General features: G+C 37.3%; 3 protein-coding genes across 9 annotated transcripts; all 3 read right to left on the reverse strand.

Annotated features, from left to right (window-relative positions):
* Window positions 1-141: 141 nt before the first annotated feature.
* On the reverse strand, window positions 142-7560 carry zgc:158258 (uncharacterized protein LOC791186 homolog). Its single transcript, XM_041980928.1, has 4 exons — window positions 7492-7560; window positions 2258-2410; window positions 1866-2061; window positions 142-1759 (listed from the first exon to the last, which is right to left on the reverse strand). Exons 2-4 carry the CDS (start codon window positions 2360-2362, stop codon window positions 636-638), a joined length of 1425 nt encoding a protein of 474 aa, XP_041836862.1. The 5' UTR covers window positions 2363-2410; window positions 7492-7560; the 3' UTR covers window positions 142-635.
* Window positions 7561-8220: 660 nt separating this feature from the next.
* On the reverse strand, window positions 8221-12718 carry yod1 (YOD1 deubiquitinase). Of its 5 annotated transcripts, XM_041980297.1 has the most exons (4): window positions 12645-12705; window positions 11228-11244; window positions 10957-11089; window positions 8221-10617 (listed from the first exon to the last, which is right to left on the reverse strand). In XM_041980297.1, the coding sequence occupies exons 3-4, from the start codon at window positions 11030-11032 to the stop codon at window positions 9923-9925; spliced, it is 771 nt and encodes a 256-aa protein (XP_041836231.1). In that variant the 5' UTR covers window positions 11033-11089; window positions 11228-11244; window positions 12645-12705; the 3' UTR covers window positions 8221-9922. The 5 variants fall into 5 exon arrangements, with proteins under 5 accessions (XP_041836231.1, XP_041836228.1, XP_041836229.1 ...); XM_041980294.1 differs by lacking the exon at window positions 11228-11244 and having other exon boundaries at window positions 10957-11169; window positions 12645-12718; XM_041980295.1 differs by having other exon boundaries at window positions 10957-11244; window positions 12645-12690.
* Window positions 12719-13633: 915 nt separating this feature from the next.
* pfkfb2b (6-phosphofructo-2-kinase/fructose-2,6-biphosphatase 2b) lies at window positions 13634-26486 on the reverse strand. Of its 3 annotated transcripts, XM_041980290.1 has the most exons (17): window positions 26091-26486; window positions 25544-25723; window positions 24851-24976; window positions 23897-23993; window positions 20752-20818; window positions 20517-20591; window positions 19070-19126; window positions 18794-18918; window positions 18384-18591; window positions 17999-18145; window positions 17425-17529; window positions 17130-17259; window positions 16960-17022; window positions 16813-16877; window positions 16031-16198; window positions 15348-15370; window positions 13634-14714 (listed from the first exon to the last, which is right to left on the reverse strand). In XM_041980290.1, the coding sequence occupies exons 2-17, from the start codon at window positions 25629-25631 to the stop codon at window positions 14645-14647; spliced, it is 1614 nt and encodes a 537-aa protein (XP_041836224.1). In that variant the 5' UTR covers window positions 25632-25723; window positions 26091-26486; the 3' UTR covers window positions 13634-14644. The 3 variants fall into 3 exon arrangements, with proteins under 3 accessions (XP_041836224.1, XP_041836225.1, XP_041836226.1); XM_041980291.1 differs by lacking the exon at window positions 15348-15370 and having other exon boundaries at window positions 26091-26478; XM_041980292.1 differs by lacking the exons at window positions 23897-23993; window positions 26091-26486 and having other exon boundaries at window positions 25544-25641.
* Between the last annotated feature and the right edge of the window lie 279 nt (window positions 26487-26765).

The raw sequence follows: 26765 nt of genomic DNA on the forward strand, positions 1-26765 counted from the left end.
AAACACTTCAAATACACAAATACATATTCTTTAAAAGTTTTGCTTTTTAATATAATAAAGGAAAACATGAGTTGATTGATGTATTTCTCTGAGGCTGTGTTCCAAGAAATTTACCCAACACGTCTTACAGGCACATCAGTGATTATGAAACAATAAAACAAATTCAGCTGATCTGGGCTCAGCCTCATCCACTCTATTAGGCAAATTTTGTACCCTGTTGTGCTTTATTAGATAGTGTATCAAAATGATATTCATTCTATCACACCCAAACAAATATGACAAGATGACATTTCATTGACAGACCATTTGCAGTAAAAATGTCAAACTTTAGTAGGCTGAAATGTCAAAGGCATGTTTTTAGTTACCATTGGAGCATTCAGTGTAATATGGATTAGAATTTAAAAAAAGCATCCCTAAATTGGCTGAGTGAATACTGTATAATCTTCATTGTAAGTGCTAAAAAAAAGCCATTTAAATTAAGTATTTTCTTCATTTTCTTCTTCCCCTTTGGTTCTCCAAAAGTAGCACGTGACATATTTCCATTTTTATAGCGTTACTATTTTTAATCTGGTGGTACCCTTTAACTCCCTCTGAGCACTTCACTGACTCAGGCAGACTCTTGTTGTTTTCTAGGCTCAGTCCTTGAGCAGTCCTAGCTTTCGAAGAGCCTCTTTTCGATCAGCTCCCATCCCAGGCACCACCATCACAGTATATCCTACTATGTTTGAGGGTTTGTGGGGTGCATGCTCAGCTGTAGAGGTGGTTTTCACTGACATGGCTGCTGGGATGTCTTGTAGTTCAGGGCAGTTTTCACTGCTTGTGTAGCTTTCAAGGCTAGCAGAGCGCCCCAGACCAGCTGTCTTCAACCCACTAGACTGAGCAGGTTGATGTGATGATGGCATAGGCTGCTGGTCGTGACTGGAGTGGTGATGGAAATTGGCACTGCTCTGCAGAAGCCTGTTCTTGGGTACTTGAGAGGAACAAAATGATGGACTATTTGAGGGATTGCAATGAGACGGACCTTTTGTAGAACTGTGAGGCCCTGGATCCAAAGACGAATCAGATTTATTAGGAGGCAATGGGCCCTTCTCTGTCTCTTCATCTTTCAGGAGGCCAAGCTTCTGCAAAGCTTCCATTCTCACTGCCTGTGGATCTGCTGCATGTTTGGCACTGCATGAGAGATCGGTTGTTATGGGTCCTTCACTTTGGGTTTTCACAAGTATGTAGGCGGGCACCTTTTTAGGCTTAGGGGCCACAGCTGGAGGGCTTGTCTTAGACTTGGGGAACTCTGAGTGGGATTTGTCAGATCTTGGCAGATTTGTGAGGTTCAGGCCTTCTACTGGCGCAGAACGGTGCTTGGCCAATTCTATTGTGTGATCAACTGTGGGACATAAAGGGGTCTTCTTTGTGGAAGCATTTCTCCGCAAATGAACTAATGCATCATAGGATAGAGGTCCTCTAGGTAAAGGACCCTCAGCTGTCCTGACTGAGGAGTCCATGGGTTTTGTGGAAGGAACATTAGCCTCTAAAGGTAGAGCAGGAGCTTCAGATTGCAGGTTCTGTTTGAGTTCAGGTTTGCTGTTTTTGGGCACCAACTGAGACTTAGAAAAGATGGCTCTGTCTGCAGGAGTGACTGGTTTGGAAATGGGATGCAGAGAGCCGCTTGCTACAACAAGAGGGGTAGGTACCAGGTAGCTCTGCATGGGTTTACTGTCAACATTTTTCTTGATGGGTTCTTTAGAAGCAGGTTCCTGTGAGCCTGAAAGACAAAATGTAAATTTTTATTAACAGAAATAAAAGCTATCCCCCTTTAAAGTATTGTTTTGCCATTTTAGTGAACACTATCACCGATCCTGCTTACTCACTATTGAGTTTGCTTTTGCTCATAGAGGCCGACAGGTCAGCCAGTTTGGTTGCCAAGTTACCAGAGCTAGGCAGTTGGTCAGGTTCATCATTTGAAAGTCCACTATCCTCCTCAGTATCCAAAGACTCAATAGTCTCCTCCAAAAACATAAGACAAGCTTTTTCTTCAGCAGACAGGTGCTCTAGACTGTCATCGCTCTGAAATACATGCAAATTAGTTTTGAAACACATTCACAATGAAATTTCCCAAAAGTGACACATTTCCTGATCAGAATGGACACAAAACAATTAGGAAACATCCTTTAGCTTAAATATATTCCAACTCTCACTTGCATTATATGATGAGCTGTACAGAAAGAAACGTACATTTGAGAAGAAAAGTTCAGTTACTTACAAACCGAGAATTGGCACTGACAACACTGTCACAGCTGCCAGCACTATCCATGCCATTCATCGTCTCCAGTCGAGGGTCACTTGACCAGGTCTCACTTTTGGGCATCTTACTGCGCTACTACCCAAGGTTAGTGGCACAATCTGTTGTTTTACTCTATGAAAAGGGAATAAATAGAGTTAGGTTCCAATGAAGATTGGTTTCACTCTCCCAAGAGAAACATTCTTTGACGAGCATTCACATACAGTAAGTGGCTGCTTACTGAGCCCGTATTGTCTGCTTTAGCCATGAAGAAAGAAATGGATTTTATCCATTTTAATATTAATCATCTTTTAATTTTTATCTCGAGATAATGAGTTAATTTTCTTGTTATCTCAGGATAACGAGGACTGTTTTCTCACGAAAACAGAATAATTCATCTTGTTATTACAAGAAAAAAAAAGTTTGTTTTACGATAACAAGATGATTAAAGTGGCTCAAAAGTAAGCTTGTTACTGAGTTACACTTGATTTCATTGATCAAAATAGGCCCAAAAGTCAGGGCTAAAGTCAGGGTGTATATGTATAATTTGAGTGATTGGTAAAACTTGATAGTCAGACATGTAGGAATTTCAGCCTTTGTCAGACTTAACAGAAGTAAAATTGGATGTTTTGATGGATGTTTCTCAGTCTGACGTCAGCTTGCGTCCATTGCTGGCTTCACTGTGTTGTTCAGTTCAGTTTATTTGCCATTTGCAGTATAAAAAACCACATTGGAAAACAGTTGCAAAGAGCTCAAAGTGCACTGTCAACATTTAACAGATAAAACCTAACAAACAAGCCTAAAAAAAATACACACATGGGCACATCCTAAAAACGCATAATACAGAACAGCTCTTTACTGGGATCCCCCTTGGACCCACCAGTTGAGATGTTGGGAAAGAAGATGATAATGCCTAAGCTCTCATCCATGTTGAAGGACAGCTCCCCTCCCCACCAGCCCACACTCCTCCCGAACACTGACAGACTGAATGTTTGTCTTAATCTGTGTTGGTTTTGTGATGGACTGGGGGACAGCTCCAGTCCTCATCACAACTCAGGATTTGAACAATCTGTTATCTCGAGAAAATACAGTTTGTATTCTCGAGATAATGAGATAAATTATCATGTTATCACAAAAAAGTGGTAAAAAATTCAAGCATAACTGGTCTAGACTTCCATATCCATATCTGTAGAACAAATATCTATATTACTGTCCACTAATTGTAAAGAAACTGAGACCCTGCCACTTGTGTAACAAATATGTAAATAAGACAAAGTGCCCAAATGCTGATTAACGTATGGCTTCCAGTCATGTATTTTATTCTAATCAATGTATGCAAATATGGAGAGGAGTAAAACCTAGCTACTGTATGAAAATTATGATCATCACAACAAGAGTCTGGACAGCTTATCAGGTTCATTATACTCAGTATCAGTAAATTTAGATGCTGTCAAAACATAGATAACAGAGTCCCATATGCAAAGGATTAAAAACCCATATTATTCTTGTTTACAGATTTTTTTAAATATTTTGCTGGAAGAGCCGTTATGCTTTAAAGCTAAATAAAAAAAATAAATAAAAACTAATTATATTGTCAAACTGTGCACTGCTGTGTATCACTCTCTGTAGTGCTCCCCTCTCAGAAAAGCCCAATCTGCTCTCTTTGATTAACCAACCTCAATGAAAAAATGGCAGTGTTGGTTATATACGTAACCTGTCATATGCATTGCTGCCAAGTTAGCTACTTTGCAGAAAGAAATGAGAAAACGATGCACTCCTGTATGACAACTTAATCAGCAATAACTCCGCTCTGATACATATCTTGCTTAAGACAAATGTGAAGTTAAGAGACAACATGTTGCATGCTGGGACAAGGGCGCCATTGTGTAAGAAATGCTCTCCTAATTACATCTACCTACTGCTATTGCCTACCTGGTTATTTGTTTTGTTTGGATAGAAATAAACAAATGTGGCACATGACTGTGGCAACTTCTAACTGGATTTATTTGAGGGCAGGCCCGGTGGGCATTTTGACAATATGCCACATTCAAGTACTGGTACCGTAGAAATACTGTGATGGCCCTGCAGCTGTGGGGTGTATCAGTGATGGACAAGAGGCTGAGCACAGATAACTGATCAGTCAATTTGTGAGATAATGCGGTAACAATTGCCTCATCTTGAACATGAATAAAACAAGAGATGATTGTTGATTTTAGGAGGAACAAGTGTAAACAAAGCACTGTTTGCATCCTAGGAGAAGAGGTGGAGTTCAGCTAGACAACAGACTAGACAGGAAATGCAGCACAACAGCCATCTTTAAGAAAGGACAAAGTAGACTCTACTTCTTAAGGAAGCTGAGATTGTTCAATGTCTGCACCGAGATGTTGCATATCTTCTATAAGTCAGTTGTGGAAATTGCAATCAGCTTTGCAGCCATCTGCTGGGGCAGCAGCATCAGAACCAGAGTCTTAAAGAGACTGAACAAACTGATCAAGAAGGCTGATTCTGTGTTAGTGAATAACTCTGGAGCTGATGGAGATGATTATCCAGAAAAGAAGCTGCACAAGCTGCTGAAAATAATGAAAGATTCTTCACATCCTCTACACAACACAGTGAAGAAACAACCAAGTGTGTTCGGTGAGAAGCTTCATCAAGTTCAATGCAAGACAGAAAGATGCTGGAGATTATTCCTCCCAGCAGCCACTGCCCTCCGGAACAAAGCACTATCTTCTTCTAATGAATTATTAGTTTTTATTTCAAAAAAGAAAAAAACTACTACAGCATTGTCATTTCTCTCTGGGATAAATAAAGTATTTTTAATTTCATTTCATAAAACTGATGCACTTAAATGAGAAGTTTCAAGCAGTCAGGAGCAGTACTGACTGTTTACCTCTGAAGTCAGAACTGGGAAACCAGTGGTGCTTGGTCACTGGTTAAGTTAGTTATATTATTTTAATGCATTCTGGGCAGCAACAAGTTGCTAATCTATTGGGTAGCTTTGAGCATACAAACACGGTAGCAATAGGTTCACAAGGAAAGGATAGCTGTTGTGTGCTAGAAACCTTTTAGATGCACAGATTGAGAAGTCTTTGGTTTTGAAGTCATGTTAATGAGGCTCAAATTGGAAATGCTCACTGTTGGTATTGAGTCTTTGCTTCAGAACTTAATAGACCTAAACAAAATGCTGTATAGTATGCTAAATTAAAGGAAAAATCCTAAAATAAACATTGGATTTTTTTTTTTATGTAGATGAAAAATAGACACCTTAGTATAATAATCTGTATACTCCTATGTATAATTTCCAAGAAATTTTTGTCAGTGCTGAGCTTCCTTACATCTCTATCTTCTTAGTGTTCTTTTATCCCGTTTTTTATGATTACATACAGCTTCTGACAATGTCTGATTCCACTGGGGTGAAGATGACTAAAGTTAAGATTCAATTGTTAACTAACATTTAACAAATTTATTTAAACCAACTTTAATAAATTTTATCTAATAAAATCTTTTTCCGGTTAATCATGCATTATTTTATTATAATTATCCGTTTTAAAAGGTGCACATATAGTTTGCAGGGATGTTATGTAATGATTTCAATGCTGCATTCAAAGTCGTCTTCATGCCATTGACAGTTATCTTTCTGACATTGTGATGTCTCTCACGTTCACAACTTTACAATAACTATAAACCATCAACAGGAATGAATGGCCGGCTATTATAGCTGAGTGTATCTAACTAGTCCTCCCCACTGCGTGTGACTTGGATTACAGCACACATGGCACTCCTAATCTTCCTTTCCCGGATCAGTTTCAGAGGGAGCAGAGGACAGCTCCTGAAAGCTAAGCAATATCCTGTTAGACTATAGTGTCTTAATGTAACAGTCTTGTATTACGATATTTTAATTGTACCTTAAATATGTATGCCAGTACACAAAGATCTGTTCATTTTTAGTGTCAACACACATATCCTGATGCTCCTTAGACATACTAAATATACTGTAATTAATAAACAGATACTAAAGAAAATGTAGTATAGCAGAATTTTACCAGATCAAACACATTTTAGAGAATTGGTGCCCTTCACTACTATTCTTATAGGAGTTAAAGCTGGAATTTCAGTATAAAGGAGCTCTTGTCTGATCCTGATGAAAAGAAATTCAACTCTGGATATATTTCAACACCTGAAAGGTAAAGGCTGCCAGATAAGCCAAAGAAAGCACAAAAGCACTCTTGTTCACTGTACCCCATCCCTTCAAAACATTAAAGCCAGCATTGCCACAACAGTATGCATCTGTTCTCCATAAATCCTGTTTTATATTTATGTAAATGAACTATGAAAACTTGTAGATAAGGTTTTTATTTTGTTTTTATGATTTTAACCTGACAATCAAGAGGTGATCATGTGAAAACTGAGCCTCTAACTGTGACCTGAAAAGAACTAAAAACATCTTGCTAAATTTCAGTCAAGTATTGTAGCTTATGGGTTTGGGGGTTTTCCCCTTACCATGACAAAAGACTTATTAGTCATAATAATATCTATATACAGATACACATATGACCACAGTATCCAAAGCTAAATAACAATAATGATAATAAAAACTTTATGAGCTTATCGCCATAAAACTTGTGACGCAGAAGGTGAAGCAGTAAATTTAACTACCATGTCAAATTCTTAGGGACATATATTCTGCAATCAAATTACACAGTGGCTTTTTTAAATGTGGCTGTAAAATAGCAGCTGAGCAAGCTATTCCTATCTCCAAGCATTATTTTGAGATTAATGAAAAAATAGTGTTACTGTTTACAAATGTTTTCTATATTTAGTATTTATAAGCTCCAACCTTCCATATTCATTAGAGATTAAGTTAGTTTGAAGCTTCATAATGATTATCTGCCCCAAATACAGTCACATAAAAATATACAAACCTCCAGGGATATTAAGAAGTTGACTTAGCCAAAAACGTTGCTTGTCAAAGTCAGCATGTATAGTATAGCAAATAGGCTACAAACACTTTAATACAAATAACTCCATGCAATAGCAGGACTTATTTAAAAACTAGGCCTGTTAGGTTGTAAATATTGTTGGACACAACCGATATCTTTGACCTGCCATGATACATAATTAAGACTAACGAACTCATGTAAAGCGTTTAACCCCAATAGATTAACTTGATAACAAAGCTAAAGCTAGTCGTTTAAAATTGCATTAGTCCACTATACCTGTTTGAATCTCCGTACAGTTTCCAGGTTGGATACTCATCTTCACATCCGTGTGAGAATGAAGACAAGGTGTAGGTGAGCGCGAAGCTCTGTGACACCTGCATGGACTTTGAGCGCTAAGCTTTCAGCCAATCAGAGAGCAGCACTCTTCTTAAGACACGCGAGCCCTCAACGTCACTCTACCTACTGCAACCTCTTTCACACTTAGGTTTAGCTTGCAGTCAGGTATAGTATGAAATGTTAATGAGAAGTTATGACTGCAGGACTTGATTTTTAATGTTTCCACTTTGCAGTAGCAGTGGCTGCTGCTACAGTTGGTCAAACAGTAAACAAATCTTAAATCCTATTAAGAAAGCGTATCTCAAAATAACATGTAGTTTAATCCCAATGTTTGTAAAGGATAAGAGTTTGTTTTGTTTTGTCAACTGTAGTTCATTTGTGGCAACAGTGTATTCCAAACAGCAGCTAGTGATTTATTATGGTGGAACATAATTGATTCATTAATATATCTTGAAAAAATATATACATATATATATATATATATAAATGAAAGTCTTATATTATATACAAAAGGTAAATATGAAAACTTTTCCATCTTCCGATAGTAAAACATAATTGCACAATGAGCAGCTTAGACCAAAATTTTGACAGTCATAACTGGAATTAAACTGAAAGCTCTGAGACAACATAAGTAATAGTTTATACAAAAAACGACTCTTAGAAAACATGTTTGGCTATAGCTTTTAATGGTGACAGCAATGGAAAAAAAAAGGAAAAAAAATCAAGTAAATCCAGTTATTCCATAGTGCTTTGTATGCAACATTCACTGTTATTGTTATTCATGAAAACTTGATAAAATACAAAAAAACAAATAAGCCATTTCATAGTGTCATGTTAATACAAGCTCATTAATCCATCACTGTTAAAATCCAAACTACCAAATTATGAGAAATCCACATAAAACACTTTTGCTCTCCTTTCCGTTTATTTTCACTAACACCTTTATTTAAACCAAGAAAAAAGCTTAACTTTTACTGTTAAACTTAATGTTTTTGGCATTCTAGACCAATACTGTAATCAAATATTCCTGAATCATAAATACTGCTCTGCACAATGTGAGGCTACTATGACGAGCACTTCAAGAGAGAGAGGGGCAAAAAAGGAGATAATCTTACCTTCATGGCCTCCTCCAATTAAACATTTCTGGCCTATTGTTAAATGCAAGTACATGCAAAGAGATGATGCCTGACTTTAGCTTAATGTAAGAACAAATTCCTTTTGTGCAAAATGTACAGTGAAACGTTTTAGATAACATGCACAATATATTAACCCATTACGATCTGAAGGCACATGTGGTCTTATGTTGCATCAAATCTTAAGGGGTTAAACCAAAATGTGCCTTTAACTTAAATATGAAACGTCAGTGGTTAATGCTGATCAACAAAGGATATAACGCATTGACTGCACCTGAAAAAATAAATCTATTCAGGAGAACTGATCCCACACAACACAGTTATACTCATTCCAGACTTCTAGTTAAACATTACAGCTTAATTAGTCATATTTTAATACATTTGAGGGACTTTTCAAGATGTGCTGGAACTCAAACATACAAAAATAAAAAGCTCTTACAGCACCATGGCATGTATTAAAAATTACACTAAACACTGAAAACTAGCCGTACCAATGAAAAATTATGAGCTACAGATTTCGTAAATGTGTTCACAGCACCATCTTTTGTGTTTCCATCTAATAAACTACTTGATAAATGATGTTGCAACCTCAAATAATAATAACATAATTAAGCTAAATCTGGACCAGTTTGTTATACTTCACTTCTATATGTATAACCTCAATCCTAATGGCCAATTCCCTATAAATTGAGTATTACCAATAGTACATTTGAAGAAAATGCTACAAAACCAACATGATGGCTAACAGTCATACTTATTGTGCTGTGTTTAAGACAACAGTGAACAAGATCATGTTGTAGTGCAAATAATTCTTAGTGGCTGTTTTTAACTTTTTGTAGAGCCATGTGCTGAGTCTTTAGCACACAATAAATGTGGTAAATTTTAGCCACCATTTACTTAATCTCAGTTGAGTAATCTCAACAGAGCCTAAGAATTATCTGCATATTTTACTTGACCTTGTTAAAAGATTTGAAACCGTACCTAACGGACTAACATAATGGTTTAGTGACTTTGGAGCACTGCAGTAACATTTCTGATTTTTACAACTTTCAGCAGTTAAAACAGTAATACTGAACCGGCTAAAGGTTAAACATAGTGTCTGCAGATTCTCCAGAAGTCACAGGGTAATGTGAGGTAGAGGAAACACGAAAGCAAACAAAACAACAGAGTTGCCAGACATGGGGCACAGGGGCCAGAGGTGGTTGTAATTGTAAAAGGGAAAAAAGATAATACAACTTTCACACTTCGCCAAAATTTGTGTGGCCTGTCTCCTTGGCATGCTCACGAGCTTCTTTTTGTCCTACCAGGCCTGTCTGGCACACCATGCAGCGTAAAGCAAACCGGTTAACGTCTGTAAACTGGCGCTTGCGGCGAGCTTCATCTGCTAACTCAAGAGCCTGAGCCAAAATGATGTCATCTGTGGTAGAGAAGATTGTCTGAGGTGGAGCCTCAGAACCAGGGATCTCTTTCTGCAATGGGTCATAATGGATCCCATCATAGATGAGCAACACACGTTTGTGGTAGCCAGCATCCTCCCCAAATCTATCAACTCGGACTGTTTGAGTGTCCACCACACAAATCTCACATTGGTAAAACTTTGAGAGGATGGATACCTCAATGGCTCCTCCCCAGGTGTCATCACGTTTTATCCAGGTGCAGTACTCCTCGTTAGTTTTTCCTAGCACTGCCTCAGAGTAAGCTGCAGGGTCACTCGACACAATCTGAGCAATAAGGCCGCGCATCTCAGGGGCACAGGTGGGGTCATACACACCTCCTTCCACAACATAATAAACACTGGTAAAGAGGCAAGAGTTGTCAGCTGGGACCACACGGCGTGCCAGCACAGGTGAGGCTTCCAGACGTGGTGCTTTTACAATGGGATGATCCTGATGCTTTGGCTTGTTTTTTTCCTCCTCAACAATGAGTGTGTCTCCTGTATTGGATGACAAGTCAATGAAAACACTGTTCATTCAGGTGAGACTAAAATGGTACAGATTAGCATATATAAAGTCATCAAACTGTTATCTGAATCTTTTGCATTTATTTAAATTCAAGCTTCTCTTTTAACAGACTCACTTCATTCATCACCCTTTGTGACCACAAGAGCTTGGATGGTGCTAGATCAAATTCTGGGCTGTCTAACGTGACATGTTTTCGACTAATTGCAAAATTTTTGTTGGTGTTTTTAGACACAATAAACCTGTCCTAGTCATAAACAAAAATAGTGAATTTGGTCTATTTTATCTGCACATTTTTACTGGCTGAAACATACCTGATTTGATGGGGTAGTCCTTAAGGTGAGCATCGCCGTTTCTAAGATCAAGGCTAGACGGTGGGTAACCAACCATTATTTTCTGCACATCACAGGGGATCCCCGTCAGCTCCTCCACCTTATTTTTAAGCTCCTGCACACAGGACTGATGAGTCAAGCCCTGCATTATGTGGCTCCCATTTTTGGTTTTACAGCGAAGCCGCAACATCCTGCCTACAAAAACATGCAATGTTAAATCTGTATGGTGTTATTTAGTTAGAACTTTGCTCACCTGTAATGTGATGTGACCTGTGGTTGCAAAACGGACAATCAGATAGACATTCACAATTATGTATCAAAACTTAACTGAGGGTATACACTGCTTGGTCAAAAAAAGAAAAAAAATTACCACCTGAATTTGACTAAATAAATGATCAGAACTTGTCATATCAGCTAATAACCTGGTGTTTCTAATAACAGATTTCTTCCTATGTTAGTGACACACATATTATTCAGATATTCCAAAATGACAATGCCAGAATACACCAGGCTCATAATGTGAAAGAGTGGTTAAAAGCAAAACGTAATTTTATTCATGAAATGGTCACCACCAAGACCAAACCTTAACCCACTGAGAATCTTTAAACAAAGCCCGAGGTAATACAACCACATTAGTATGACTTTTTGCTTTTCTTATTCCCATATAAATACATTTTAGTAGATGAATATGGATAACAGTAATGATGGAAAACTGAATATATATATATCCTAATGAGCTATATTAGTAAATATGTCATTTTATTTTGATAACCCCCCCCCCCCCCCCAAAAAAAACAAAAAAAACAATTTGAGCTTATGTACAAATTGGTTAGTGTTTGTCTTCTGTTTAAAGAATTGCTTGCTGGGCCTCGAAGATTCTCCCATTTAGTGTCGTCATGCTAACTGTGTTAACCTATATTTCACACTTCTGAGTCATAGATCTTAGTCTCAAACAACCTAATTTTGTTATTTTCCTCCTAATTTATTAGAATCTTGTTATACAGAAACTCTTTTACTAAAAGTTATAGTAAGGCATTTAGCTCGTAACTGCTAATGCTAAACGTTAACCAGAGGTACACACCCGGGTATTCCTAAATTGTGCTGGTCGCTGCATCAAAATGCCACGATACCACTATCTGAAAAAGGCCTGGAATAACAACAGAACTGCTGACGACCAGTAAAAGAAAGAAAAAGGGGGAGCGAGAGAGAGAGAGAGAAACCCCGACACCAGCTTGGTTTTGTTCTAGCTTCTTTGTCCCAGTTCACGTTGACTGTTTCATTCAACAGTAGCGGTAGCAGGCTAAGCTAGCTACGCTGAGAACATCCAGACAAGCAAGCAAATTCGTAGTTATCCCTGGCAAAATTACATTATAATTACAATTGAAATAAATAAAGTACTATTCTGGAAATATTTGGAAAAAATCACACACTCATTTGTCCGGTTTGAGAAACACGTCTAACATTTGAGGTTGCTAACCGTATCGGTTATCAGCGGCTAGCGTTAGCAGGCTAACCTAGCCTGTACCTAAACGTGATAGAACAGTTCAAGTTTCCCACATCTGTTGAATCTGTTGAGTTTTTGTTAAATCTTATATTTATATATTAATCAATATTTATGTAGCCGTAAACTTAAAATGAAAACAGCAAGGTAAGTTATTTTATTTTCTTACCAGCTGTTGCCTGTTGACTGCAGCCCTGCCTGCCTCACACAATACACATCGAGTGGGAGGGACAGCCGTCACCGTACGTGTATATGATGTCATGACGCGCCCTTGCCCATCCTCAGTTTCTAATTGGCGCTGCTGTTTGATCAGGTGTTACTCTTTTCAAAGAGTATGACAGAGACGAGAAAAAATATTTTCAGTTGCCAATAGAAATGTAGCTTTTCTCCTTACAATGTTTCAAAATAAGTTTTGCTCACCTGTAATGTGATGTGACCTGTGGTTGTATTATTCATATAATGAACTGAACTATATCACACAGATATGGCTAAAGAGTGTGTGGAGATTATTTATCTCGTGTATAGAATTCAAGAATCATTAAGGGACTGTAAAACAAAAAGGTGGATTGAGAATGGTATTTTTTTTTCTCCCAAACTTTATCAGAGTGGAAGCTGTCTCAGATTTTGGAAACACCTGGAGGTGGGCTGGACTTTGATTTAAACTGCATAATTGGCGCCCATTACCACGTTACAGGTATGTTATGCCTTCCTGCTATGTAAGTTGCAGGTTTTAGTGCTGCCTGAAATCAGGTGTACAGGGCAATTTTGATGTAGTTACAGAGCAGATCTTACTGGTCAGTCTGCTACATATCAACAACCAGCAAAATATTTACTCAATTGGGCTGTAAATCACAATTACTGATAGCAAGAGAAGTAGTCTGAATATAACCTACAAGACTACAATCAGGTTGACAGAAATCTACAAACACTGACTTTTCTTACTTTTGTACATTATGTTTAACAGTTGTGCAATTGTGGTCTTTTTTTCTCAAAGCCCCACCCCCCACCCAAATGTCCTTCCTTTTCACTTTTCTGCTTTTATATTGGCACAACTTTTGTAGCAATTAACAGTTAAATTAAATAAACAAATACACGGACAACTTGCAACAAATTCTAAGATTTCTAACAAAAAAGGAAAGAAAAAAACACTCATTCCTTCAAAATGTACTTTTATTGTCTGCTAAAAAAGGCACAAAAGGCAGATTTGAGCAGGGCAATAATTCAATCATCTCAGTCATTAACCAAAAATTTTATCTTCGTCTCTCAAAATAATTTTTTTTTTGTCAGAGGAGACAAAATACTTGTCTTAGAATGAAAATAGATTCAAGGGTAGTACAATAACATGAACATAAAAAGCCAACATGTAAGCCTTTTTGCTTAGTAACTTGTATTTCTTTGCAAATGACTTAGCATCTGATAACCAGTGTTTGTTGCAGCACCTAATACAGACTTAGCACATACAGTTAGCAAATTTCTTTCCTTACTGCTGGTATATTGCATGTAGTTATTTTCTTAACAGTTCAAACAACAGAATGCCCCCAAAAGAAGATTAAACTACTTTTATTTCTACATAACCAGACTATATTCATATTAATAATGATGCAGCAGATGATGGTGCAGGAATCCTGTTGACAAGAATCTCAGCTACACAATGGTTATATATCATTAATGTAGTTCTTTATTATAAAAATACTTCTATACCATCTACTCTATAATGTTCCATATGCTGTTGTGAAAACTCATTTATTATGTTTATAATGCATAACATGTCCTGTACTTATTACATTCATAAAGACAAGCTAAATCTGTCAATATAAATAAGACATTGCTGTATTTACAGAGACAATGTGCCACCACTTCAGTAATTTTCTGGTTGAATAATTTCTTTTAGTGCACATGCAGAAATAGTCATGGTATTAATGATAAGGCTTCCAGTTCAAAGCCTCTGCATGCAGCATGAAGATAGAGAGCTAGAAATTTACTTTGTGCTCAAGCGTCTTTATTCTAAGAAGAAATGGTTCTGTGAACTTAATCCCGCCATGTCAACATCTTCAAAAATGCAGTAATAAAATGAAAAGAAACAAGTATTTTTGCATGTTTTGGACTCATGAATAACTACAGAACCTCCGCACACTGTGCTGCAATGACAGAAGGAACAGGATCCAACCCTCACTCAGAAGCGGACACAGCCAATAGATTCTTCGGTGCCATCAAAGTCGATTCCTTCACACAGGGATTCCTTCAAGAAAAAAAAGGGAAATGTCGCTAAACTTCACAAGTTAATTCCTAACAGCAGCAAATTCAGTCATAGGCAACTAATAGCTTCCCTGGTGGCCCAGGAGAACTCGAAAATCAGGCCATTGTATGAAGTGTGGTAAATTAGCCACAATCTTATGTTCTCAGTGAGCGATTAATTATTAATAAGGTTATGTCCTTCTTTATGATCATGTATGCTTAAACTTAAATAATTACTTTAAAACCACTGGATTTATTATTTACAGCATATGCTTAATGCATATTTAATGAGTCAAATGTCTATATAGGACATAACTAAGATGCTCAAGTGTTATCATCATAGAGTTTTCTTGAAGTCAATGTTATCATAAAGCTGTTTATTAAAATACCAAATAATCAGTACATTAGTGTTCTGGATAAAACTGCTGATGTAAAAAAAAAGCTGATAACGACTCTCTCTGTACAAAGGTGATGGTAAGTAAAAGAAAGAACACAATAAACTAAAAGCCATAAAAATAGAAAGAGATCAAAAACATTCTCCACATGTATATAGACGTGGATCACCGTGAAATGAGACGAAGTATGGGAAAGAAAATGAAAGGTTGACAACTTGGATTTAATCTCCAAAAATACTCACAGACAACCGCTTCCTATCCGAGTCTGTAAGACAGGTTTGGAGAAAGTGGAAAAAGAGAGAGATAGATAGAAATGTGGAGAAGGGCAGAAGCACTGTACTCACAAGGCAAAGCCAATGATTACACAACACATACAAATATGAATATGCATTTTAAAATGTTAATGCTTTTTTTCCCCTCCAACTTAAATGGTTGATGTGTTTTTCAGAATTTCTATAACAGTAATTACAGTAAATGGTTAGCCTTTTGCAAAACTCAATGATTTTCTAGATTTATACATTTAATAATCTGCAGTTAAATGCCGCAACAAATATTTTGATGTTTGTGTGTCTTTTGTTTGATACTTTAATCCATAATGAACCTTCCTCAGCAAAGTGTCATGCTGTTCTGTATATTCAAGCTGGAGGCAGCCTTTTGGTGGGGAAAGGGTCATGCAAGACAAATGGCCGATACGCACAGCATTAAAAAGAGCAAGTAACCAATTCAAGATTCAAAACATGCCCTGAGAGAGAGAAAGACAGATGTAGGGGTTGATTTCATGTACATCAGTTCCAACACAGACACTAAAACCAAGGCCATCCAAAACTGAGGTGAGGGAATGCTAAACACTGGGTTACAGCTGTGGCAGGAGGTGACTGATTACAGCTTACGGTGACAAGTTTTAGAGGGTTATTCTGTCACTAACTTGGCTTTGCAGTCCCTCTGGCATCAGAGCTGATGGGGTGGGGGCGAGTGGTAGCCAGGGCTGGTTGCCTGCGCTGTAGAGCCTGGGACGCTTGACCTGGTCATGACTGGACAAGGGAGTGTAACTATTCCGGCGATGTATGAGTGTGGAGTCCCTTGGAATTTTATCCTGGTTAGAAGATGAAATACCTCTGGCATTAAAAGAAAAAGATCTAAGGACATACAAGACCATGGGGAACCAGACGAGGTACGGTCAAGCTAAGCACAGTGGCCAGATACAGATAGGGTGGAGCCCTGACTGGACAGATAAACACCTGCTTCAAGAAAGCACATTTTGTATAAGAAAACATATTTGAATATGGTGTGAAGATCCTAAATGCAGCAATCTCCATTTTTCATGTAAGGATGCAATCAGAGTAATGGTAATGATTAGATCAGCCAAGCAGCCATTCTTATTGAACACGTTTAGGCTCAAGGCTTAAGCCAGGCTAAATAATTCATGTTAAGGACAGAATGAGCAAAACAAAATAAGGATAAAAGGAAAGGAGTCAAGGAAGCAAAGCCTTACATGTGCGATGCACCTGCAGTGCAACTGTGTTGAAGTAACAGACACAACAAACAGCTAGCTAGACTTTGAGTTAGATGTTGAAATTTGCTGATTCATTAAGTGTAAATAGAAAAATAAATGTTTCATATTTATCATGTTTAAAGCTTCAATCCAATAATGTTGCATGTAAATAACAGAAGGAATGCTTTTCTTCACCTCAAATCAAAGCAACTTACAAGTGGCCGGTCTCGATGTGTGTTTACTGCCTCCACGTTGAGATAAAACATATCCACTTTACATCCTAGAAGATGAAAAAACTGGAATCATTTCAACCTGTTTATATGCTATCTTGTGTTGCATGTTAATTCCAGATAGAGACCAACCATATGCAACAGGAGTGAGCTTGAGCACTGTGTGGAGCGGGCATTTCATGTATGGGAGATCTTCTGTGGAATGGAGGAAAAAAAAAAAAAAAAGAGTATAAAACATACAATTGTCTTCTTGTGAGGTACTTTATATGTACGTGTGAACATACAGTACGTAGTAATCTGACCTGCACTCTTGTCCAGGAAGTAAGCCAGAAGACAGCGCATGACAGCCTGGTGGCAGATAACCAACACGTTGCCTTGTCTCTCTAACTCCATAATAACAGGCTCCAAACGCTGAACAAGATCTTGGTAAGACTGAAGAAAAAAGAGGAGAATATATATATATTTTTAAAGAATATAAAAGTAACTACTAAAACATTGCTGCGACATCAATAATCTCACAATTTGTCTGAGTGTGAATGAAATGCAAACCAGACAAAGTCCTAAACAAAAGTATTTGTGAGGAATGTTTGTGGTCACCTCTCCTCCTGGGTAGCGATAGTGGTACTTATCCTGGTCCCTCAAAGCAAACTCCTCTGGGAATGTCTCCTGGATCATCTCGTAAGTCATCTCTTCACACACACCCTGGGAAAACAATATCAAATGTATTCTCATGTCATGTCACAAGTAAAATGGTCAAAGAAAGATTTTCACTGAGCTCAAAAAGAAAGTTTAAATTCTGTGCAATATATAAGACAGCCAAATGTAGCATTAGCATACATAAAGATGATCCCAGATTAGAAAAGAAAATATACTTCTGTGTCAAAACAGGGTCAGATTTAGATTAATTGTGTAGGGACCAGATACTGACCTTGTGCAACCAACTGGTTTATACTGTAAGAACACAACTTTAATGAACTGGACTGATGTGGATTATATAATGAATTTGATTTAATTGGAAATTTGAAAGAAAGAAAAAGAAAAAACAAAGACAGGAAAACAGGTAAAAAGTTCACTTTTTCACTGCCAACTTTTTCAACATTGTATCTGGAAAAAAAAAAACATTTCTGCCCTTCTAACACAGAAAGCTTGAAACTATTGATTTATTACTGACAGCATCAATCTCATTCAGGATCTTCCACTGCTCATAAGGCACGCCGAGCTCCTCTGCTGTCTGGATGGTCCTTCGCAGTTGGCTCGTCCACACCTTCAAGTCTGACAGCTTGTGCTCATCAATGAAATTACGCAGAGCGTGGGCAAACTGGGATGTGAGAGACAAGAGGGAGCTTTCAGTCCTCCCATCATTATTGTTATTAGTTCATTAGATTCATGTTTAGGAAATGGGGAATGGCAGGGATTAAATTAAATATAGGTCATGATTCAAAAGTTCTTAATAATGCAGTTAATTACTTCATATCCTCCTGAGCTATCCGCTATCCAAAGACACTGGCTTTGCTTTTAATAAGATGAGAATCATAAAAGAGAGCAGGCTGTCATACCTGCTTCCCTCGGGTAGAAAGTTCAGAGTCTCCACCGATCCTTCCCTCCATATTGTGGTTGCTCTCTCCGTGTCGACACAGGTAGATGGAGTGTGAGTGCACGTGGATGTTCATGAGGTAGTACACGATCTTGCTCTGGATGTAGTCCTGCACCCGGTTCACCAGAAAACGCCTGCCTACGTTCATCACCTTGATAAAAGAAAGGTCCCTGCAGGTACCAGGAAATCATGTAGGTTCATTAAAAGGCTGCTTACTGTCACCATCTAGTGTTAATTTGTTTGAGTCACAGTTTCAATTTCAACATTTCTATTTGCTTAAAAGAAAAAAAACAGGAAGCTGTAGCAGATAAGAGAGAGTATTTGTTTGCTGTAAATAAAAAAAAAAGTTTGATTGATTTAATGAATTCTTACTTGTCATAATCATCAGGATCTAAAGGTTGGTAAGTGACTTTATAGCACTCGATGCGTTTAAGGAAGTCATCCATTACTCTCTCTCTGTGTCTCTCAGGGTAGTCTGGACTGGACACTTTGACTTCCTGTAACAATCATTAAACATATTCAAATAATCTGAGCAAATAGTGGGGTTTTTGCACAAAATGTACTGTGAATATTGATAAATGATATGTTTAAACTAGATAAGAAATCACAGTTAAACCTTACAGGCAGGAAGGTGATGTAAGATCATACCAGAATATTAGCGGCGATGACATCTGGGTCGTCACACACTGACTCCACAAAGAACACCTGTTGGAAACGGGCAGCTCATGAGGTTAATTTACCATAAACTTTCCCAAACCGTCAATTAAAGCAACAATTTATCTGCATTCTTGTGAAGATTTTTAACTTAAAAAAATGCCAGTATTGGGACACCTATACAAAAGATTGAATCCAGAAACTCCAGGCAAGGTCCATTGAGACATAGATGGGCAAGTTTGAGTCCTGACCCCAACCCGATAAAACACCTTTAGGGTGAATAAGGGCAGAGTCTTGTCAAGCATAAGCGCCTGACCTCACAAATGTGTTTTTGGATGAATAGTCAAAAACTCCCAGAAACACACCAGAAAGAAACCTTATGGAAACCCTTCCCAGAAGAGTTGAAGCTGCAAAAGATGAACCAACTCCATGTTAAACCCTACAGATTAAAAATGGGATGTCATTAAAGTTTATGTAAATACTTATGTACTAATGGAGGAGTGAAAATCTTTGTTATTACTTCAGCTGATTTCAGATTCAGATAATGTACCAAAGAATTACCTTTATATTTAACAGAAAAAAAAACAAGAAAAATTTGATTCTAACTTTTTTTTCTGAATTATTTCCAATGATTTGGCTTGAAAGATGGTGGCCAGAGGCTCTTCACTAATATATAGTTGGTCAGGATTAATGATTCCCTAATCTGGATGCTTGAATAGTGGCAACAAATATCATGAATTTAGTATATATCCGTATTCCATTTAGTAAGACTAACCTATAAATATGAGTTTAAAGGTGATGATAGGAATACTTAACCAAACTAAACTGACTTTTCTGAATGTAGAACTAAATGTAGAGTGGTAACTAACTCATAGCAAGTGCAAATCACATCTAAAAAAATGTGGTTTTTTTTTTCTCCTACAACACATGACAAGTACTTCCTCATAGTCAGTGCAGATTTCATATATTGTTAGCATGATTCTTGGCATGAACCTAAAAACAATCAGAGAAGAAAATAAAAAAACATGACAGCAGCAGAAATAATGCACAAAATAAACGTGTGTGAGCAAGAGCTGAGATTTTTTTGACAGCACAGTTGATGTCTATTTTGTCTTATTTTGATGCATTGTAGTTTAGAAGACAGCCAAGAATACACCTGATTTATACCAAAGATGTTTGCCAATATGTATAATTTTAAATAGCCTATTTTGTGTCTTATTACAGTTGCGCCCTTGTTACACATAATTCTTTTTATGCAATAAAAACACAGTCTGAAGATTTCTTTGGTATCATCCATCTCCTTGAATATAAGATACAAAAGGCCAATTCAGTTTACTGCAGTCTGGAAATTACCCCCCTTATAGCCACAGTGGGAGATGCTATACGGTAGGTTGGTAATATTTGCAGTCTGCACAGTGATAAAAATAAGAAAAAGCTTTACCTTGAATGCATTCTCCTTCACAAAAGCTTGAATTAGGTCGCGGCGTTCCCTTGTTGTGTTTGTTGCATCAAAAACCTGACAGGAGGGTGAAAAAAGAGGAAAAACAAAGATGAAACTTAAATACTTAAATGCAGTTTAGCATTAAGACTGCATTAATGCCAGATGTGTTTCTGTTCTACAAATCTTATAACTGGAAACAAGCCAGTTGCACTTAAAAGATAGAGAGAGGACTCACTGCAATCTGACCCCCCTCCTCTGTCAGATACGCCTTCACATCCTCCAGAGCTACCAGAGCACACTGTCTGCACAAGAGGAAGCAAACAAGACTCACACTGCAGTGTCAACACCAGAAAGCTGTCAAATATGTAACTACTACACTGATTGTAGATGTCATGTACAAAGTCATTTTCGAGCATTTGATCATATAGCCTTGATGAGAGAGGTTTAGATCTAGTAATAAGATAAAACTATAAAATAGAAACATTTTTTATATACTTGCTGTTAACTCATGAATGTGTGATTCAGCACAAAAGCGTTTGTGGGAAAGGCTAAAGAGCTTTGAGGAGCAAAGATGTGAGAAACAATGCTTCTCAGAGAAAGATTGAAGGGGATTTGCGCCTCTCTACAGCAGGGGTGTCCAAAGTCGGTCCTCGAGGGCCGCTGTCCTGCAGGTTTTCAATGTTTCCTGCTTCAACACACCTGACTCAAATTAAATGGATCCAACAGCCTATTAAGTTTTGCACAATTACTCATTAATTTGACTCAGGTGGTTTTGGAGCAGGGACACATAGAAAACCTGCAGGACTGTGGCCCTCGAGGACTGGGGCTGGAGGAATTTCTGAGCCTTATCGTCAAAGATGTAGCTGTGAATGGGACACCTGTGATCTCTGACCCATCAGACAGCACTGCAATGTGGCAACAGTTAGAAAAAAAATCCCATCTGTGATTAAAAAAAGGTGTATTGTGGTCATATGATCAATGTTCTAGATTAATTTATTTATTTATTTACTTTAAGAAAATTGACACTGTGTGCTTCAAATCAAAAATGAAAAGAAAAATCTAGACTATTATTAGCAACAGGTCCAAAAGCCAAGCTCAGTGATGGTATTAGGTTGTATTAGTGTCCTTGGCAAGGTCATTTGCACTTCTATAATGGCAACATTATTTCAGAAAAAAATACGATTATGTCTAAATAGATTTAGACATAATCTCTTCAAATGACAGCTTTTTACCTCAGTGCATTTTAAATAATAAAAGAAAATCCATATTTGAACAGGTATTGGAGTGATCTACCTGCAGTCCTGACCTCAACCGAGAATGTGTGAGGGTTTTTTTTTTAAACAAAAAGAAAAATAAACAGAATAATGACTGCATACTGCCTCACATCTTATGATGAATTAGATGGAAAAAGAGAACAATTTAATGCCTGAAACGTTTCTTTACTTGATGTCTTTAATGGCATGTCTTGCATGTGAGAGGGAATGTCTCCCTTACAGAGGCAAAAGCTTCGCTGTGCCAGCTTGTTTTCAAATGTGTTTCAAGACAAAAAATGTAAAAATGTTTGTATATTAATAAATCAAACTGTCAAGACAAAAATAAATTATCCTGAGTTTATACTGCCTGCAATGACAAGTTAGCATATGTAAGAAGTGCATTGTTTTCTGTTTGTATTTTTAGCACCATCTCATCTTTGATTTGTTATTGAATTTGATAAATTTTACTGCCAATTTACGCATGCTTAATGTAAGTAGTTTGGCTGAAGTGATCAGATTTTTCAAATCATGAGCATTTTCCCATCTCACCTTGTGGTGTGTTATCGTGGTAAAATGTCATTCAGATGAACAGAAATCAATTTGTGCTGCAAAACATTAGCAAAGATCAATGTCAATTTTATACATTTAGTTCTAACGCTTACGTAATCTTTTTGTAGCTTTTATTATTTAAGCTACAGTTATATAATGAATAAGAAGAGAACTACAGACCTAACTCATATTTGAGGTTATTGAGATCTCTGTTGGAGGAGGGGGGCTGTTTTAAGGTGCTCCAAAGTGATTGAACAGTTTACTCAAAACAGACATGACTTCTTTATCTGTTAATCAGGTGAAAAGGCTACTGTTTATTTCATGTATTGGGTTTTCAATTATGAATCCACAATATGTGATCAAAGCAGTGCAAGTGACTCTAACCACCCTTAGGTTAAAAAATAAGAAAAGTGATGATTGGACCTTTATGAATGGTTAAATCAAGAGTGTGTTGCATTCTTTGGGAGAAAAGGAATGTATTGGACATGCATAAGACAACAGTGGTGGGTGGCTGCATGAAACACCAGTTCACAACATCCAACCAAGACAAAGTCTTCAGGAGGAAAAACATGTCATTATCCAAGCCTCCCATTGAGAAAGAAAACTTTATCGAACAGAGTTGAAAACAAGATACAAACCACCCATAAGCCTTGAGAAGACAAAGACCACATAAAACCAAAACATCAAAGTCAGACCTGAGCTGAGACAGCAATCTGACAGATTAAACTGAGCTCAATGTGAACCAGAATGATGGGGAAAAAAAGGTAAACAATCTGAAATACACATCATCATCTGCAGAAAAAGTAGAGGTGGTGTGATGGCATGTTTGGATTGCTTGCGTTCACTGATGATGAGAAGCAGCTGGATGATTTCTGAAGTGTGCAGAGGTGTACCGTATGCTCAGATTGATAAAATGCTGCAAAGTTCTCTGGAAAATACAGTTTGATAATGATTAAACATGCAGAGAAAGCAATCCAGTGCTCCTTCGTAAAGAAGAGGACAAATAGAATTAGAAATATTTATTGTTGCTGTTTGACTCAGGTTGGATAGCTATGCAACACCCTAGAGAGCTTGTGTCAGCTTTAGAGTGACAGCGGCAGCTTGTTTCATATCTGGGTCACAATTCAGCTCTGGGACGCTGTCAAGAGTTTGTCACATTTTCATGGCAGCCATGTATGACAAAAACCATTTCAGTTATTACCACCAGATAAAACCAAGAGGAATGACTCCTTATTTGGTCGTGGTTAATCTTTTTGGAGAGATCAGCACAGATTTAGAGTCAACAGTCGAAAACATTTGGTGCATCTTTAGTCATGTGATTTTCTGTGTGTCTTTGTGTATGTATACTAGTTTAAGGTAGTATGAACAGTTGGCTGGCTGCAGCTGAATATTGACTGCTGGCCAAAAAACAGCTTAGTCACTGTTGCAGTAGAGAAGTAGCAGAATAGAAACTGGATATATGCTGAATGGAGGAAATATTATACTTCGAGTAGAGACATAGCTTCTCTGACCAATAAACTAAATATGAAAATCCTTGTAATGGCTAAACATGAGCACACATGTGCGAGTGGAACTTACTTTCTTATTTTCATGGCTTCCTCATTGTCATGGCGAAAGAAATCATAGGACTTATAGGATCTGACAGCCTCTCTGCGGTACACACCCAAGTTGAAGACTGCAAAATGAATAGATGATATCAGCATTCTGCAGTCGCTGTTCTGTGCTGAAGTCACTGCTGGGATATTTTGCTTATTTGAATTATTAAAAGCAATTACAACTGTAATGACTGAAATTATCCAAAATTTAGCTCTTTTTACTCTGGGATACTCCATCATGCATTACTTTATATTTACACAACCACCATATAGATTTTTACAAGAGAAAATTTTACACTCTGCACAAACTACTGCTGTTATTGTTGCTTCGCGTGAGCTAAAACATTTGAGAGTCTAAAGGTCTGAGGAGGTTTTAGTACTATTATGTCATTGGTATGATTAGACCTTAAAATAGCATTTAGCAAAATGTCAGATTAGCTTAAAAAAAGAAAGAAGAAAAATCAAGATCAAAATTAGCAAACAGATTCTGATTAATCTGATTAATTCTGATAGATGTTATAGATTTAAAGAATTATGATAGATGTTGATAGATGCATTCGAACATAATGATATGTACAGAGAGTTATATAGTTGCCACTGGACTAACTTCTCTCACAGATTTGATTATTTCTTTAATTTTATATATGTGTGTGTGTGTACATACATATTACATGTGGGAAAAAATATACAATTATATGTACATTTTTTCAATTAAAGAATCATATCTACACCAGTATAAACTTAATACTAAAGATGGTAATAATAATTATATACCCTAAAATACTCTGAACAAATGCAATACATACTGGGGATCTTCCAGATTTAACATATCAATTGCATTTTTTTGTAAATATGCACAAAGGTATGCATATGTATACCTCAGTGAATGAACAAACTGAAACACAATAAGAATAACATGCCATGTGCTGTGCATTACCTTTGGTTGGGACTCCTATCCAGTTGAGGTAACGTGTGAGCTTTTTTGACATGTATGTTTTTCCTCTTGCAGGCAGGCCAATCATTACAATCACTGTTGGAGAGTTTGTCATATAGGAAGCCCATGCTGCACAGAAGACACATGCCGACTAATAAAAATCCAGCACTGACATCTGCAAATAAAATGTTAATCACATGCATAGCAAACAATCTGAAAATGTATGTATGTGTTGTAGTTGAACAGAAGTTATAAATAATTTATATATATATATAACAAATCAAAAGGATCTTTAGTTACTGAGATAATAACAAAGCCATGTGGCTACTAGACAAAAACAATTTACTCTTTGGACATAAATACCATCTGTGGTCTGACTAAAAATGTTATCTAAAGAGATGAAAAGAAGTGTCCAAAAAGAGAAAAGCAATTTTCTTAAGATCAGTGAAAATCACAGATGTTACACAGAGTATCTTTTTATATCAGAGGCCATAAATGTTTTTTTTTAAACCAGGACAGAGCCTCTAAGTTCTCTCGAAATTAAGTTCTGTTGAAATCAAGCAAATAATGAAGAAGCTTTCCCACAAAAGAGGTGATTTAAAGCTGTCTAATGTTATCAGTGCACCTGTGAGACTCTGGAAGCAATCATGCAGAACTTATTCTGATCTAATTGTAAGAAACTCAGAGATCACTTACAGCATTTCTTCTCATACAGTCTCTGGTCTGATTTCTTGACCTCTGCTGAGTTTGTAGAGGCTCCGTTTTCTCTTTGGGTGCTTGACATGTTGAAATTTGATCACAATTTTTTTTTATTATTATTATTTATTTATTTGATATAAATCAGGGTTCTTTCAGCGGGACATAGTCCAAGCTGGTCTGAAGACAGAAAAAAAGAGAGATAAGCTGTATGTACTGGATTATCTCCATGCATCTGACAGAAAATAATCTCGCGCACTAAACTGTGGGTTTTCCCGAATCTGATCCGGTCATAGATTTATGCATCCCTAGCAACATACATTGGACTGAAGCAGAGGAGCAGAGGATGAGGAAGAAAGGCGCAGCTGCCACATAATCTGTAAAACCTCATAAATAAAGAATAAAAAAAGAACACTTTGCTCAAAGCTACGTTATCTGATATTCGCACTGATGTTCAGTCGCACGTTATTCAACATAACCTTTATCAATTATCCGCACAAGACAAAGAGGAATTCACAACACAACATTCGTCTTATTGCTATTTTACCTGATGTTTTCAAATACGACTCTTGCAAGCTCGCGACGCCGCTGCGGGCGCCAGCAGAAACCTCCGGATCAGCCGGACCGGAGGAGTCTGTCTGCTCGGCCTGTCCTTGGTGCTGAGGTGAGTACTCGCTTGCTGCTGTCCCTTCAAGCTGGAGGTGCACCTTTACGTCAGACCCCCCGTCTACCGTAAAGTTGATAATAGCCTAGACGTCGGGTCAGTTGGAGGGGAAAAAAGCTGTGTGTTTAAAATGATCTTGACCAAGGCGTTTTCAAGGTTTTACTTTACTGGACTCTGTGAGACAGGATTTTCCAGCCCCCTAAGCAGGGCCGTAGAACGAAATTCTGGGCCCTATGTACAAACCATCTTGGTGGGCCCCTGTGGATGGATCACCAGGCTTGTACAAAATTCACAATTTAAGAATTTAATTCAATTTATTAAATGAATTTGAATTGACTCCACACCACAAGATGTTGAATTGAATTTGAATTGGAATTACAGGAAGTGTAATTAAATTAATTGCAATTCAGAGAAATTCATACTCATCACGTTTTTTTCTAACCCTAACCCAGTCTACAGAGTAGTCTTTGGCTTCTTTTTTTTTTTTTTTTTTTTTTTTTTTTTATCAGACACATCATTTGTTTAAAGACGAAAGACTGTTTATGTTTTGGATAACAG

Source organism: Melanotaenia boesemani, chromosome 3, assembly GCF_017639745.1.
Source record: "Melanotaenia boesemani isolate fMelBoe1 chromosome 3, fMelBoe1.pri, whole genome shotgun sequence".
Classification (NCBI taxonomy): Eukaryota; Metazoa; Chordata; class Actinopteri; order Atheriniformes; family Melanotaeniidae; genus Melanotaenia; species Melanotaenia boesemani.

What these genes read in the sequence shown, in the direction of transcription:
- zgc:158258 (XM_041980928.1), bottom strand. Translation starts at nt 2,362, where the DNA reads ATGCCCAAAAGTGAGACCTGGTCAAGTGACCCTCGACTGGAGACGATG. An exon ending in TCAGTGCCAATTCTCGGTTT is followed by an intron (nt 2,062 to 2,257) that starts GTAAGTAACTGA and finishes CATGTATTTCAG; the next exon opens with AGCGATGACAGTCTAGAGCA. An exon ending in GAGCAAAAGCAAACTCAATA is followed by an intron (nt 1,760 to 1,865) that starts GTGAGTAAGCAG and finishes TTTGTCTTTCAG; the next exon opens with GCTCACAGGAACCTGCTTCT.
- yod1 (XM_041980294.1), bottom strand. Translation starts at nt 11,164, where the DNA reads ATGTTGCGGCTTCGCTGTAAAACCAAAAATGGGAGCCACATAATGCAG. An exon ending in GGACTACCCCATCAAATCAG is followed by an intron (nt 10,618 to 10,956) that starts GTATGTTTCAGC and finishes CATCCAATACAG; the next exon opens with GAGACACACTCATTGTTGAG.
- pfkfb2b (XM_041980290.1), bottom strand. Translation starts at nt 25,631, where the DNA reads ATGTCAAGCACCCAAAGAGAAAACGGAGCCTCTACAAACTCAGCAGAG. An exon ending in TGAAGGAGAATGCATTCAAG is followed by an intron (nt 19,127 to 20,516) that starts GTAAAGCTTTTT and finishes CGTTTCCAACAG; the next exon opens with GTGTTCTTTGTGGAGTCAGT. An exon ending in CGGATAGGAAGCGGTTGTCT is followed by an intron (nt 14,715 to 15,347) that starts GTGAGTATTTTT and finishes TTTTTCTTGAAG; the next exon opens with GAATCCCTGTGTGAAGGAAT.